Below are 15,760 nucleotides of genomic sequence, written 5' to 3'. Positions count from 1 at the left end.
CAGCTAATAATCCCCAAACCCTCAGGCTTTTCTCATGCAATCAGCCAGCAATGCTATGATAGGAGGCGAGCATATTTCACACAATCAATGAGAGCCTCAAACACCTGAGTGTCATGCCGGAGGAAGAACAATAGAGCATCGCCTGAAGTCCACCAATCAATCAGCTTTAGTATAAAATGCAGGAATTAATCAATGAAATAATGAGAGGAGCATGCTTTGCAAGCAAAAATGATCGTTTTTAATTTGTTCTCAGGAGAGAAGCTGCATAAATCCATCCTGCAGCATCAAGCAGGTGCCGTGTGGTAGCTGAATGGAAGGGGGCGTGCTGCCGACTTTGAGAAATCGTACCAGAGGGGCGTCAGGTTTGTAGCACATGGCCGCCACACGCTGAAGAAGCACCAAGCCCACTCCGCTGTACTCACCCAGCATCTGACTGAAGAGCAGCTGCTCCAGATCGCCCAGCACCGTCACCACCAGTTCTGGATCCACTTTCAGAAAAGGCTTGTCTCCCCCTTCCTCGCCCTGGCCTTTGGATCCGGACTCAGCCCCCGCTCCTGGTTTCTTAGCATTAGCCTTTGCCTTGCTAGACAGAATCTCATCATCTGATTTTCCGTCTTCAGGTGCCTTGCTTAGAGGCTTCACCTCGGCGTAAGGACCACGAGGTATGCGACTCTGCTTGCTGAGGGCAGAGGGAGCAGCCAAAGGGCTGAAGGGCTTAGGTTTGCCCTGGAACAGCGAGTGTTCAGATTTGGAGAGGTTTCGGGAAAGAGGGGCACCCCCTCCGGCACTGCTGCCACCCCCTGCTGTCTTTGGCTTGCCCGCTTTTGCTTGCCCTGCTCCAGGCTTGGCCATGTCATCGCACCACTTGGGCTCGTAAAGGTGCAACTTCTTTTCAGCATCAGTGAGTACAGCCAAGTTTGTCATGGACCTCTGCTTGCGGAGGCTGGAGGATACTGGTATCCTGCCATCAGAGCTTCCAGCCCGGTAAACCTTAAGCTCACCTCGTTGCGTGCTCTGGGGCACTCCAGACTTGGCCCTCTTAGCTGCCATACCAACTCCTTTGCCATCTGCTTGGCCGTATGCCTTTGTGCTATCAGTCCTTTCCATCTTCAAATCTCCTTCTCTGCCTTTCACACTACTCCCAAGCATTCCCCCTGCATGAGACCATACGAAAAAGCATCAGCAGGGGAGAAAACCGGCTGCCTTATCAAACCTTTTTCCTCATGCAAGAAGCAAGAAAAAAATTGCTTCTTTTGAGGCAATCCTGCAGTCCTCTCTTTCTTCTTCTCGTCCTGACAGGCTGCTGCAGCTGCAGCTGTTGCAGTGCTGCCCCGGCACTCCCTTTCTCTCCTTTCCTCCCGTCCTTCTTTCCTCCGTTTTTTCCACACTCCTCCCTTCTGCACACCCTCCTGCCGCTGAACCGCGCAGCAGCGGAATGACAGCGGCGGCAGACGCAACAACGCTCCCTCCCTCCTTCCTTCCCTCCCCCTGCTTTCTGCTGCCTCTCCCTCGCCTCCTCCTCCCCACCTCCTCCTCCTCCTTCCCTCATTTTTCCTTCATTTAAAGATGCTGCGCCGTGTCTCAGCAGAATATGTTAAACGCAGGAGTGCGATGGGAGCTGATCATCTGTGGCTGTGGATACCGGCACCTTTCCTCCTGTACCACACCATGTTTTCCCACCACCTCCTCTGATTCCTTTGTTCTTCCCCTCCCCCTCCTTCACCTCCAGCGCTGCCTGTTCGATACACTCAACATGATGCATGATTTGTGATGATAGTTGAAGTGTTATTAATGAGAATGGACACATGTTTAGATATATAATTACAAACCGTAGCATCACATGGCTGTGAAAGCCTACACAATGCAACAACTGGAGCACCCAGATTATCTCTTGATCCTGTCTGAGCTTGCTTACCATATCAATTCCAGATTTACAGCTGGATAAATCATATGCTCAAAATCAGCTGTGTGCATTGCCCAGCTAAAAATAGAGATTTAGAGTTAAACGGTCATTTATATCACTCACACTGGCATAAATGCTATGTGCTAATGGTCTTAATGGGAAGTTAATGGACTTTCTCATCCAGTGTTTGAGGGATTGAAGGGAAACTGGCTTAAATTCCAAACAGCCAAACAGATGACATCATTTCAGCAGACTGAGGGAACGACGAGGTGTGCCAGGGTAAGCAAGTAACACACCCAAAACCACACTTTGGAAAAATATCTTTAAATCAGACCTTAGCATAAATAAACCCACAAATACAACCGTGACTGTGCTGAATCTAAAATCCAGTCACTTTGTTTTCAAGCAGGTTTTTCACAAACATAAGATTGCAGTCATCTTTTCAAGATATTCCACTCTGACGTCTCTCAGGAGGATCGAGTAGCGCTCACATGCAGCGCTGCTCCATGGAAACCAGCCTCTCTCATCGTCTGCATGTCATCTGCACCAGATCTCAAAGCTCTGCACACACTCACACACACACAGCTGCCAGAAAGACATTTACTGTTCCCACAAACTACATCCAAGCAGGATTTATTCCTCAAATAATCCAAATACAATACTGTTACATATATTCTTTCATATCAAGAGAAAGATTTAGTGGTTGGCTGCTCTTTTCCACTTCACAGCGTGACTGAAACCAACCATGTTACATGGAGCAAATCCTCTGGCTATGATTGACCTGTTAGCTACAATACCCTGAGGGTAGTCCTCTGTCCCTCAAACACACTCCACTGCTTTTCCTCTTTGGGTTTCGGGGCACCTGTAGAGACTCAGGGATCACCGAGAGTGTTTGATCTGGCAATTAGTTCCTGGAAACAATGTCATGACTTGTTTTTCTTCATCACGAGTTCCAGATCCTCCCTGCGGACTCCAGATCACTGATGGAGATCTTTAACTCCCATGATTCAGTGAAAGACTCGTTTGTTTTGGGGTGTGGGAATTTCTTTATAATCATGGGATAACAAAATTCCGACAAGCCAAAATTGCTTCAAGCTCAAGTTGTTTTCACCAGTGGAGCTTTGAAAGATTGCATAACAGAAACAAATGTGTTCTGCTTGGGGAAAAGTGAACATTTCGTCATCTTCAGAAGGAATGTGTACATTTTGTTGACAACATATTTACACATTATCACTCTGACACCAGGACTACCAGTCAGTTTAACAATTATTTACACTTTTGATACTAATGGCTTAAAAATATAGTTTATTTCCTGGATGTAAGCCTTTTCTTTTCCGACAAGCTAACTCCTGCCTCCAGTCAGCCTGACATGAAATTTTTTGACCATTTTAATCCACATCACAAATTTGACGTTGTCAGAAGTTTGTCTGAGGTGCGCAGGCCTGATAAAACTGCCAAATAAACATTTTCACCATTGTTAAATGCCTTCTTCATACCCCTTTTGGATTTTTTCTCCACTTGCTCAGTTGGTAGTGCAGCCACCCACAACTGGCTAGTGTTCAGGTTGCTCTACAACCAGGTTGCTAACAAGCACAGATGACAGAAAGCATCTTATCCCTGTATGGTTTCTCAGTGTTTTGGTCTGGAAAACAGAGAAAAGAAAGTTCCCTGTGGTGAATGTGGACTAGCAGTAAGGTAGTATGTGTCAAGTTAGTCCAGTGTGTAACCACTTGTGTGGACATTAACCTGCAGGGTCACCGGAAGGCTGGGGGTGCTAGCTCTGCTAATGCTAGCCACACCCTCTAAACCAATTTGTGAGCGTTTACCTGATTTTATGTTCGATTTTAACTGTGAACAAAGTTTGTGCTCACTTTTAGACCAATCAGTAAAGAGGCATTCACACTAACACAAATACAATCATTTGGGCTAGTGTATTACATGTTGACTATAAAAATCAATGGAGCCACCTTAAATGGCCAAAACGGTATCTGACCACTGTGTTTATCGATTTCTTTCATGATATAAACTTTGGTTTAAATCAGATCTTGAAGCGCTCAAACAGTCTACACAAACTGCAAATATTCTATAGGCTGAGATGTTATCTGGTGCACTCCTGCAGCACTGCATTTATCTGCCCCCATGACAAAAAAACAGCTTCACATCACAATGTACTAAAGCTCAGACATGTTGGATGACAACAGACTGCAGTGGAGTTTTAAAGATCCCTTACCAGTCACAAAAATGTGAGTCTCTGTGCACTCACTGTGAATGCAGCTTTCACTTAATGTGAACGTTCCATAGGTCAGCTTTTGAAATCGGTCACCGTGACTAGAAAATTAGCCACTTCAAAAACAAATATAATCTTAAATTATGAGTTTTGTCTGATGCTAGTTTCAATAGGTGTTACAGTTTGCCAGTCAATCACTTTAGTACAAATTTATGACAATAGAAGTGACTTGGCCTGCAGATATTACTCATTGGTTTGGCTCTTTGACTTCAGCATTATTACAGCTTCTATTACTGTCCACTTAAAATTGTGGCCACTAGTGTTCCCAATCTGACATCAGTCATATGTTTCAAGCAGATAGACATTTCTACATCTCCATCCTGATAAATAGGTTGTCATGTTTGGCATTTTTTAGTCTCAAGTAGCCATGCCTTGAATCAGAACCAGTTTATCACCAACAGTTTTAATAATAATAATAATACATTTTATTTATAAAAGCGCTTTTCACAATACTCAAAGACGCTTTACAGAGGATAAAACAGCATATAAAACAACACACAATATTAAAACATGGATGAAAAGAAACCAAGTGGATTTAAAAGACAATCAGACATTAAAAGCTATTTTAAAAAGGTGGGTTTTTGTTAGTGTTTTGAAGGTGGGAAGGTCGGGACAGATGCGGATATGAAGTGGTAGGGCATTCCAGAGAGTGGGGGCGGCGACAGAAAAGGCTCGGTCAGTTTTGCTTTAAATGGAACCATAGTTCACAAAATGAACATCACTGTTGATGAAGACCTCAAAACATATTTTGAGCCCCTCAACTCAGTAGATATGTAACTGCTAAAGTAGCAAACCAAGTCAGAAGTTGCGCTATTTTCTCCAGTTTCTGTTTAAGTTGGCTGTTTTTCCTAGCTAATGGAGTTGCACCCTGCTCGCCATTACCAAAAACAAGGTTTCAAGACTGTAAGGCTCCTTCACAATGGCTTCATTTGGAAAAACAAAGGGCCACAGTCAATTATTTTTGCCATCTTTTGTCTTTTTGTCTATGAAAACAATTTGCATGGTTTAGAAATTTGTAAACACTATGAAGGATCCCAGTGAAGACATTTTGGTGACCTTTGTGCAATTTTTGGTGGCTAAACTTAGGACAAACACTCACCCTCCCCAGTGAATAAAGCAGACGAGTTTTCTGATCCCCTGGTTGAGAGCCTGACTTGAGCACTGAAAAGATCAGCAAAGAAAGTTTAAAGTCTCAACAAGATGAATTAAGGGGGGGGAAATTGTCCATCCTGTGAGAATAAATGCAGAACAGTTTGGATGCAGATACTCCTCAGGAGATTGAAGGGTGGAGCTGCATCTTTCATTTGGTTTCCTTCACATCTGGCTCTGATTCTGTTCCTCCAGTTAGCCATGAGTGTGTGTTGATATCTAAGTGTGTGTGAGTGTGTGTGCGCGCATGGTATGACAGCCCAGTTACACAGCTGTTTGTTTTATGTTCCCCTGGACAGCACGTGTAATCATTTTGGGGGCTGCTCAGCTGTTAAGAAGCAACAGGCTCTGGAACATCTGGGGAGACGTCCACATGAGCTCGAGAGGGGAAAACCCCAAAATGTTGATGTTCAATTCGGATAAGATCACATGCAGTCAGAAGCATGGTGTTATAAGATCCATGCAGATAATGTGTTATGAGTGAAGTTGAGGTCATGAGGCAATTATTGCTGATCAAAAAGTCATCAGATGGGGACCTTAGAGAATCATTGTTCCCAGCAGTTTGTAGGGTTTTCTTCAACACTTTCTCTTTCATGCACTGGGTTATCATCTTTTTTTGTAATAAAACGCTGAAGTAAAACTAAAAACTTTCTGTCTGAGTTTAAAACTTGACAGGATGATAAATTTGTCTGTTTTGTGCAAGTCTTGGAGCAGGAAATCTCCTGGATCTGAAACTGTAGCTGCTCTATAGAAAGATTTCTCACCAGAGATCCCAACTTAGCTCCAGTTTCTGCAGATGTTCCCACTGAACTGAACCGATCATCAAAAATAACATTTCTCATCCACCACTGATTTGTAGTTGAAGCCGAATCACAGCTTACTAAAGAAACATCTCTTTGCTCTGTTTTCAAAAACAGAATTTAAGCATCCCTTATGCCCGTCCAGAGGGGATGAGAGGAACTCCCAGACAGGAGGTGAAAGCTGATCCTCCCATCAAACCACTCAATCTCTCAGTTCAGCATCTGTCCTGCCTGAGCTGTGGGACGCTCAGTCTTTGGTCCGTCTGTCCCAGAGGAGGCTGGATGGAGGCTTTCAAACCTCACAGTCATTAGGATAATTAAGAAGACAGTTAAAGGGTTTTCAATAGCTCAGGGCAATTAGAAGATAATAAGAGGTTGTAATTTCTTTGACTAAGGTGATTAAGAGGGACAAATATAACAGACATGTTTGTAAAATGACCAATTGTAAATCAACTCAGCTTTTAATTAGGCTTACACAAAATACTACTAGTGTTTTCATTCAATTAGTTAATCCACAAACTAATGAGAAAGTTAAAGTAACAACTAAAGTGACTGTTTTAATTCAATCAGAAAACGTTTATTGCTAGAGGTAACATTAGCCTTACCTTACCATGAATATCTCAGAGCAACTTTCCAAATCCAAACGATTGATGAGTTTAACATCTGTAGTTTTATTTTTCATCTACAGAGGCCTTACAGTGTTTTCAAAAACCATTGTATCCAAAAGCTGCAGATGAAATATTCCTTCCCACCAAGACAACACTTCCGTTAAACATGCTGTGCACTAAAGCTGAATGATCGGGTCAAAGAGAGTTTAAAACTTGAGTTGATGGATGTTAAACAATTAGTTTTTAATCTAACTTTGTGAAATCAATCAGTAGCTTCTGGGCTTGGGGAAATAAAGCTCTTGTGGAAGTGCAACAAAAGTGTTTCAAGAGATGCAGCAGACATAGACACTCAGAAGAGCTGACGTTTTTGAAGAATAAGATAGTTTGACAGCCTTGCGGAGCATTTATGCCGAGCACAAATAATCACAAAATGTTTGGTATTCACCCACTTAATTTGCATAAATGGCTTGTTTCAGTGACATGTTTTATTCACTTCATTCACACCTTAATAAAGGAACTTGCACTTTAGTCTTCTTGTACTTGGCTGTCGTCTGCACCTACTTGTGTACCTCCAACAAGCATCGTCTCATGTCATTGTCTGTTTCTACTTCTGCTCGTGTCATTGTCTGTTCAAACTAAGTTAACTTTAAGCACAATAGAAAAGATATTTATCAGCTTTTGGTGTAAATGCTCCATTAGTCTGTATACCTAATTTCTCTATCCAAACTGAAGGGTGAATCTTTTTTTGACCTCATTAGGTCTGCAAAAAAAAAAAAAAAAATCGCAGTCATGAGTTTCACTGAATTGAGTGTTTGACTGAATTGGCTAACAGGTGGGTCCACTGCAGCTCTTGGAAAGGAGGCTAATGGCCCAAAAACTAGATATCCTTAATTTCGGGGGGTCGGAAATCACTGATCAGGGATCGGTGATGGGTGACCAGTGATCAGCCCATCCTTACATATAAAACTAATTTCATATACCTCTTGGAAGGTCTGACGGCCAGCCATTGTTGCTTTTTGCTCTGAGACCTAAAACTCAGGACACTTAATTGGTTATTTAAGTCAAAACTAAAAGATTTTATAGTTTCACAGGTATTGTTCAATGATTTTCAATAAAATAAGATTGGAACATTGAGGGTATATGCTGTCAGTTATAAAAAAAAAAAGTAAAAATTGGTATCGGCCCACATCGGTATCAGCAGGTCAGGCTTTTCAAAGATTGGAGATCGGTGCACCCCTTCTCAAAACTTTAACTCTGAACCTTTTGGTTGGTCAACTGAAAATGAGGTTGAATCAGAACATTTTATGAAGTTATCACTATTTTTGGGCTTCAAAACTCCACCTCAGGAATCAATGGGTGAGGGTTGTTGTTCCCTTAACAGGTTGAGTGTGCACCCCATACACAGAGGCTTTAGTCCTCCTTGCAGAGATCGCTGGATCAACTTCCAGCCTTGACCATTTGGTGCATGTCTTTACTCTATATCTGCTCTCCACATTTTCTGTTACCCCTCAGCTGTCCTGTGAAAACAAGGCAAAATGCCAACATAATACAACTTGAAAAAAATGGATAACATAACTGTATAAACTAGTAAGTGTATCTACTAGCTAGCCAGGCTCTCGCTCCAAATGACGTCAAAAGAGCAATATGCCAGCATCTAACCCATTTGTGTTTTGGCTTCACTTTTCTGCTATGGAGGCAATGTTATTCATCTTGTGTGAAGTCAGAAATAGTGCTCCGATCATCAGAAACAAAGAATATCAAAGGGTTTGGTGTTTGATGGGTGTATTTCAGGTCTGAAAAAGTGAAAAAATTATGTAACAGATGAGATAACTGATGGAGCCTCTGGAAATGTTTCCACCCATCTCTTGCAGTGAACTCAGACAACAAACATACTTAAGTATTAATTCTGTTTGTGACCACAGCTAAAGCCCCTGAGGCTCCAGCCCCTGCTGACTGACGTAAATCAATATCACTTCTTTACACAGGATCTTTAATTATGTAATCTCTGTCTAATTGGAGATAATTGATTGAATCCTTGTAAATGTGTTTGCTGATGATGAATTGCATTCATTTAACGAGACATTTCCTTTAGGTAATGAACTCTTGAGCCTGTGTTCTGAACAAAGACAACATTTAACTTGCGATGCACACACAGCTCTGACATAATGGCTCGAATATAATCCCAACTGCACACCAGAGACACTAAAACTTTTAACAAACAGTGTTGCATTAAGGGCGCAGTGTGATTTGAACTAAAAAGTTGTCTCTGCCAAGAATCTTTGTTTTCCCACATGCACATAAAGAAAGCGCTGAAGCAGTGCAGGAAGTCCTGATGCAAATAACAGGTGGTGCATACAGGAGGAAGCATTCGTTGAGAGTTGGCAGCAGCTCCGGTGAGAACAACTGCCACGCTGAACAGTCCAAAGTCAACACTCAGAGATATTAAAGCTTGGGTGTTACTGGATGCAATATAACACAGTCCAAAAAACAGAGTTTTGCATAACGAACTGATGAACTCAGTGAACTCAGTCGCAGTCCAGTTTTCTACAGGATTTATTATGCACTGGCACAACAGAGGGAGGACAGGTGGGTCCAGTCGTAAAGTCGATAAAGTGCTAAACTTTTATGGACTGTCTGGTCTTTGGGTCTTTTGTTTTAGGATCCTGAACGATCACTATGTGTTATCACCCAGCATCAGCGTTACTACTCATTGGAAAGCAAACAAAGATTTCTGGGAGCAGATTCAAGTGTGTTAAGCTAATATATCAGCTCTAGTTAGTGTCAGCAAAAACTCTAAAACCAGGAAATGTGTCCCTGAGGTACCTGCTAGATAGTTAGCATGCTTATTGACACTTTACTTGTTAAGTCTGTGCAATCTGTTTCTTGGTCCAAACCCTTCTTCACCTGCTTACTCTTTCTCTGCTGCTCTTTGGGTTGGTTTGCTCGTGAATAAAACATGTGATTGAAACATGTCATCTGCACAGTCTGCCAGTGGGCTTTAAATGACCACTCACACACAAGTAAAACCAAGGTTTCAGGCTTTGTTTTCCACCCATCTTAAAGCAGAGCATATTTCTGTGGGCTTATCAGCAGGCAAAGATAAAGCTGCCCTTTCGCCTGTTGATAACGGTACCTGCATGCAGTGAATCCTATCAGCAGAGGGAGAAGAACCGGGCACAGACTGAGTGATCTGTGATAATCTACACGTCATCTGTTTGAGGGATTTTGGCTGTTTGTAACCACATCTTTTTAAGGTAAATTACAAGCACACAGTATGTTCTCTGATTCCAGAGTTTAATGTTAACTTTGGGAACTTCACTGAGGCTTTGTTTCCAGATGCTGAAGTCTATATGTTTTAAAATATATTAACAAACTATCTTCAGCTTAGCTTTTTTTAGTTAAAACTTAAAGAGACTGTGAGGACTTAGAAATTTTGAAAAAGATCCCCTTTCGAGATATATGCCTGATCATAATCCTCAACTTAAAACAAGACTAATGGCACCAACATAGGTTATTCCTAAAACTTACTTCTTAGCTTCTTGACCGGACTGATTTACGGCACGTCAAAAGTCTCCCTGACAACACCACACCAGCTGATGTAGTTTAGTAGTAAAAAGGAGAAATCTGTGTTTTTCTCTGCAGAAAATGATTTCTGTGATTGATTTTGTAGTGATGGTGGACAATTGAGCCAAACTGTCAGACAGAAAAAGGAAAGAAGAGTAGAAGAAGGGTAAACAGGAGAGTGATAGAGCACAAGCTAAAGGCTAAAACACAAGCTAAAGGCTAAAACCCAGGCTAAACTGTGAGTGATAATGTTCATTCCAAACCACCCAACTGTTATACTGCAGTGGTCTTTAAATCCATAAACCTATCACCAGAATTTGACTCTTTCCAGTCTTCATACCTGGAAAGAGTCATACCTATGCCCATCCATGCTACCAGGAATAAAGACCTAATTACTGGTTAAAACAGAGGTTAAAATGTACCAGCTTTACCATCGTATGCAGAGGACCACAGATATAGAATGAGCTCAACTGAGTTAAAAATGTCACATCTCATCTCTATCTTCAAGAAAAAAAATGTAGCAAATGTGTAAGAGTCAAAACTGTTTCGGCTAGCTGGTAGCCTTGGTATTCGCATTTCTCCTCGTCTCTAGTAGCATTCATCCACTTCACGCCAATGGATGCTAAAAACACAAAAACGTTTATCCCCAAAATGTCACAAAATTATCCAGAAAAACGACTTAAACTTCTGCATAACTAAGATACAGGTAGGCTATAGGAGATGGACACAGTATGAAAACAGTTTCCATTGCTGGAAAGTTTTTAACTGATCTGTGTAACTGCCTAATGACGTTCTCTCCATAGACTGTATAAAACATGGACGTAGTTTTGCCGATGTCACCCGTCTGTTTCTGAAATGGAAAATGAAGCACATCGGCTATAGCAGCAATATTGGTAGTGGCAAGGGCTTTGCCTACAGCCATAGGGCGCCTGTCGGTCACGTGACCCTCAGCTGTGCCTCTTATTGGGGGAGCTCGCAATCTTAATATCCTCTGAACGGCCGCATTAGAAAAAAATTCAACCCCCATATAGTGAGTGCCAGTAGTAAAATTAGAGACTCAGACAGGCAACGTTTTTTGAACCAGGCTGTAACTAGGTTAATTTCCGCATTGACAACAGCTTTTTTTTTGGCTTGGTGTGTATGTGACTTCTGGTACTTCTGGAGCCAGCCTCAAGCTGACACTCGAGAAACAGCAGATTTTAGCAGTCTCATATTCTTAGACCGGAGGTTGCCGCTTGGTTCTCTCTTAAAGCTACAGTTAGCCACATAAGTCCAAACTCAAATTAAACATTATGTAAATAAAGTTTAATTTGAGTTGTCTCATACTTGTCTCATTACTTGTCTCATGCAGACTGGATGTAGGATTAATTTACTGAATGACTACAATGTAACCACAACATCAGGATGGTCTGTTAAGCATTTGTTACAAGTCTGTCAGTGTGTTGTTGTATCTTGTCTGTTGCTGTTTTATTTGTGGGAAAATATGACTCCTATTAAAGCTTTAAACAGCTTTCTTCCCGCCACTGTGAAAACATCCTCTTTGTGTGTGAGCTTTAAACAATGAACCATTCAGCTCCATCAGCTGGCTCAAGATGCTGCTGATCATCTCCTGACCGGGGAAAGAGGAACAACATGACACCTGCTGCAGCTGCTCTCCATTCGCCATGTCCTGAGGCGCTGAACAGACTGGCGCCACCTTAGTCATCCGAGCTTGTACAAGTTCATACCCAGGTTAGAGCACCAGGCTGGGGTCAACTAACCAGTTGTTCCTGAATGTGCCTAAAACAAGGCTGAAAATTAGGGTCAGTCAAACCTTTGGAGGCACTGCTAACCCAAGGAACAGCTCCTGAATATGAATATGATTTGCTCTCACTCTCAAGGGCTTTAAATTGCTGAGGACTCATCTCTTCTTTTGGTCTTACTTTCAGGTTAAGAATATGTTTACCACTTGTGATTTTACTTATGTAAATGTAAGTTGTGCTATTAAGTAAAGTTGATTTGACTCGATAGTTCCAGCTTTTTTGGCTTTGCACCCCCTTATGAACAACACTTTGGCTTCGTCCGCCTGTGAAAACTACTTCATTAGTGTGACTTTTTATGTGGGGAAATGATGAATATGTTGGAAAGCTGAGAGTGGAGAAATGAGAGGAGCAGGGAACAAGGTTTAATTCCTCTTTTATCCTGAAACCTATGAGTGTGTGACTCAGGGTGGTTTTATGTGATGTGCTGAATAATTTCTGATGTCATTTTCAGTATCTAAAAAGAAAAGAGTAACACATCACAGAAGACTATGATTTCTAATAGCTGTCCCTGAAAGTTGTTTTTCTCTTTTCTTTCCAATCAATCATCTGCAAAGCTCATAATCCGTTTCAGGACTTGTTTTGGGATCCATGTGTGTCTTTGATGGATGAGGAGATTAGAGGAGACTCACCAAGATCCTCGCAGCAGACCTCCATGGAGTCTGAGGAGCAGTCACTGAGATCATCTAGGGTGGCGTCTGTGTCCTCATGGACCTGAAATCTTCACGGAGGAAAATAAAACAGATTTTACGGGCTAAAGTCTTCTACTCAGGGCAGGATTATGTCATTTTAAAACAAAGATGAAGCCTAAGATGCACGCTCATCGGTCTTTTTATCAGTCTGTTATCTTCCCCTCTGAAAAAGGTGAAACACTGCCCTCACCTGAACCTGAAGGGAGCAACAGCAGCCATGTTGACTTGTCCTGGCTCACTGGCTCGTCGTGCCATGTTGAATGTTTGAAAAGAAGACCTTTGGTTGTTGCTGGACACCTCTGCTTTGTATCCTCTCAGCCCCTGACTGACTCTAGCTGAGGAAACCCCCGGTTCATCGTTTCCATTTGCACTTTTACTGTGAAGCAGACGTCTTCTTCCCTGGGCTGTATTGTACAAAGTGTTGTCTTCAGTTGCATTGTCCACACTCCTCTGACGATATTTCCCAAACGTCCAGTTCTGGTTCACGTTTCGTCTCAGCTGGAGGTCTCTCAAAGCCTTTTGGGTGAGCGTGCTGGTGCGGAGATCGAGCGTATCTTTTGAGCGTGGAGCTTCTCTCTTTGGTATCTGCGGGCTGCTGTAGGCCGAGCACGTCCCGTCAGTTCTCTCTGTAGCTGCTGGGCTTCTGTGTGTATGCATGCCAGCTTTATGCTGCAGCAGGTGGTTCTTTAAAGCTGCTCCTCGGAGCAGCTCTGCAGGACCTGAGGAAGCTGAAGATAAAGGGTAGGAAGGCCGTCTCTTGGCGGGGTGCTGATACTGCACCGTAGGATTGGAGAGGCGGCTGTATTGTTGTTGTTTTGGATCCATCTTTGAGAGAGGCATCACGCTCCGAGGCAGAGAAGAGCTGACACCTGCGTCGCTCTGAGTCTGAGGTATGACTTTGATATTCACTCCTCCGCTCATGTTTGAAGACAGTCACCAGGCTCAGATCTGAAAGAGAAAACATGGAAAATCAAATCAAGAGCAACATCCTGCAGAGCACATGGTTAGGCTTGCATAGTATGTACATGATGATAACAAACAACAGAGGCTTGTTGGTTAACAAAGAATATGACTGAGTGTCAGGACAAGATGCAGCGAGTTCAAGCACTGAGAGACATTTATAAGACTACACAGACAGCATCATTCATCAGGCAAACATCTCCCATGACCAGAGCCAGCGCACAGCTTACAGAGTCAGCACAAATGTGATGACCTCATGTTTTCATTAGGAGCAGATTATCGAGCAGAGCAGAGAAGAAGGAATTCAGGGTAGATTCACAGAAACAAAAGTTACCAAAAAATTTAGCAAAAATTGATGAACGTATTGCAAAAACACAAAAGTAAAATCTTCACAGTTTCTTAAAGAAGTGACATCTGAACATTAGGGTTTTACAGAATCAAAACTCCTATAGGGACCTGTATTGATTCTGACACAACTTGCAAAGTGTTACCAACTTCAATCATCGAAAAAAAAAGAATTTCACCCAGTTGAAAGGTTTTTGGTTTTTTGTTTTTTAGGTTCGATATCTGTTACAAAAAAAAAAGAAAAGAAAAAAACAAAAAGCACTCCAAACATGTTAACCTGGTCTGGAAAAAATGTGCTCACACTGTTTATGTCTGCCTCGCATGTAGTGAAGACTTCCCGATTTGGTCATAGACATAGACTGTAAAAAAAATTGGACACCATCTTGTTCAGATCGAAGAAAGGTCACCACAAAACTGCCCCCCCCTGGTGACTGGTTGCAGTATAGGTCAAAAAATCAGACTCTCCGGTCATTCCAGATGGGCTGTGGGCAAACTTAATAAAATTAACCTGCTGTAACCTGAATGTGTCCGCTATAAATGACTTCAGCTGTTCATAGAAGACTTATATGAAGATTATTAGACAATATAGCAAAGAGATAAATCAGGAAGTTGTAAATAATAGGGTTTCTCTTTAAACCAAAACACCATCCTCCCACTATGTAAAATGGACCAGTACACATTAAATTTGTTTGCCTACACAGTTGAAAATGAGGCTGTGACCTATAATGTCACAAAGAAACCCCCTGTAATGGTGTAGTTTGGTTCATTATGACCCCAAGAAAAAAACTGCCGATGAGAAATGTTTCAGAAAAAGTAAAAAAGCCATAGGTGTGAAAACAGCTTGGATGTCTTATCTGTGAGCTCACACCTTTTTATGATCAGTCTTATCAGGTGGTATCACACCTGTATTATTTTAAGACTCTCCTCCAACGGTTTTGCTCATCTGGATAAATATGAAGACAGGAATTGCACCAGATGCGAGAATGAAATCTTTGGTGCACAATAAGACGCAAGCAGAGGAGCAGAATTATGAGAGTGGGCAGCTACAGTCATTTTTATTAATTAATTTATTTATTTTTACTTCAGTTGTAAAAAAAATAATGTAAAATAAAACATTGATAGCAGAGTTTGTTAGCAGCTTGAACAGGCTGAGATAAAATGTCTTCTGTTATTTTGAGCACATTAAATTAACAGCAAACTCTGCATGTCAGCCTAGTTACATTCAGCTAACGTATTCGATAAAAGACACGCATAACCTATAGGATCAGTCTTTTTAGAGCTCATGAAAGCAATAATTTTGGGTTGGGAAAAAAAAGCACATGTAACTGTCTCTAGTTTTTGCAGTGACTTTTTAGATTCAAGTGGACATTTTAGCTAAAGTGAAATATAAACATCACTGAAAGAAACTCTTCCAGCATGAAAATGTGCACAAAAGTTATTTAAAATAATAAGATAGGAGTGTGAGTCAAAAAGAAAAATAAGCAGGTTGATGAGTAAAAGCTGTTGTGTGAATATAAAGTTCTTGTTACAGGCTGTGCACTTTCATCCTTAATGTAAATTTAATGTGAATGAAAACTCTCATTTGAGGTCCAGGCTGCAGAAACTGGAGTCGTTAAAGCAGCTGTGCATTCCAGGCGTCTGCCTCACAGAAAG

General features: G+C 41.8%; 1 protein-coding gene across 6 annotated transcripts in view; it reads right to left on the bottom strand.

Moving 5' to 3' along the window:
• The window catches only part of nav1b (neuron navigator 1b), a 101,998-nt gene that overhangs the window by 60,631 nt on the left and 25,607 nt on the right, over positions 1-15,760 (bottom strand). For 4 of the 6 annotated variants that reach the window (XM_074665918.1, XM_074665945.1, XM_074665927.1 and 1 more), the window contains exons 2-3: positions 12,993-13,750; positions 12,743-12,831 (exon numbers count right to left, since the gene is read on the bottom strand). In XM_074665918.1, coding sequence (XP_074522019.1) covers positions 12,743-12,831; positions 12,993-13,723 — 820 coding nt within the window. In that variant the 5' untranslated portion in view covers positions 13,724-13,750. Of the gene's footprint in view, positions 1-422; positions 1,425-12,742; positions 12,832-12,992; positions 13,751-15,760 lie in introns of those variants that run through there. The other 2 variants (XM_074665953.1, XM_074665962.1) reach the window with 1 other exon arrangement.

This window comes from Halichoeres trimaculatus, unplaced genomic scaffold (genome assembly GCF_033239565.1).
Source record: "Halichoeres trimaculatus isolate MK-OKI-2021-1 unplaced genomic scaffold, fHalTri1.1 fHalTri1_scaffold_1, whole genome shotgun sequence".
Classification (NCBI taxonomy): domain Eukaryota; kingdom Metazoa; phylum Chordata; class Actinopteri; order Labriformes; family Labridae; genus Halichoeres; species Halichoeres trimaculatus.
The sequence above is the reverse complement of the archived record's forward strand: the minus strand, read 5'-3'. Positions and strand labels throughout refer to the sequence as shown.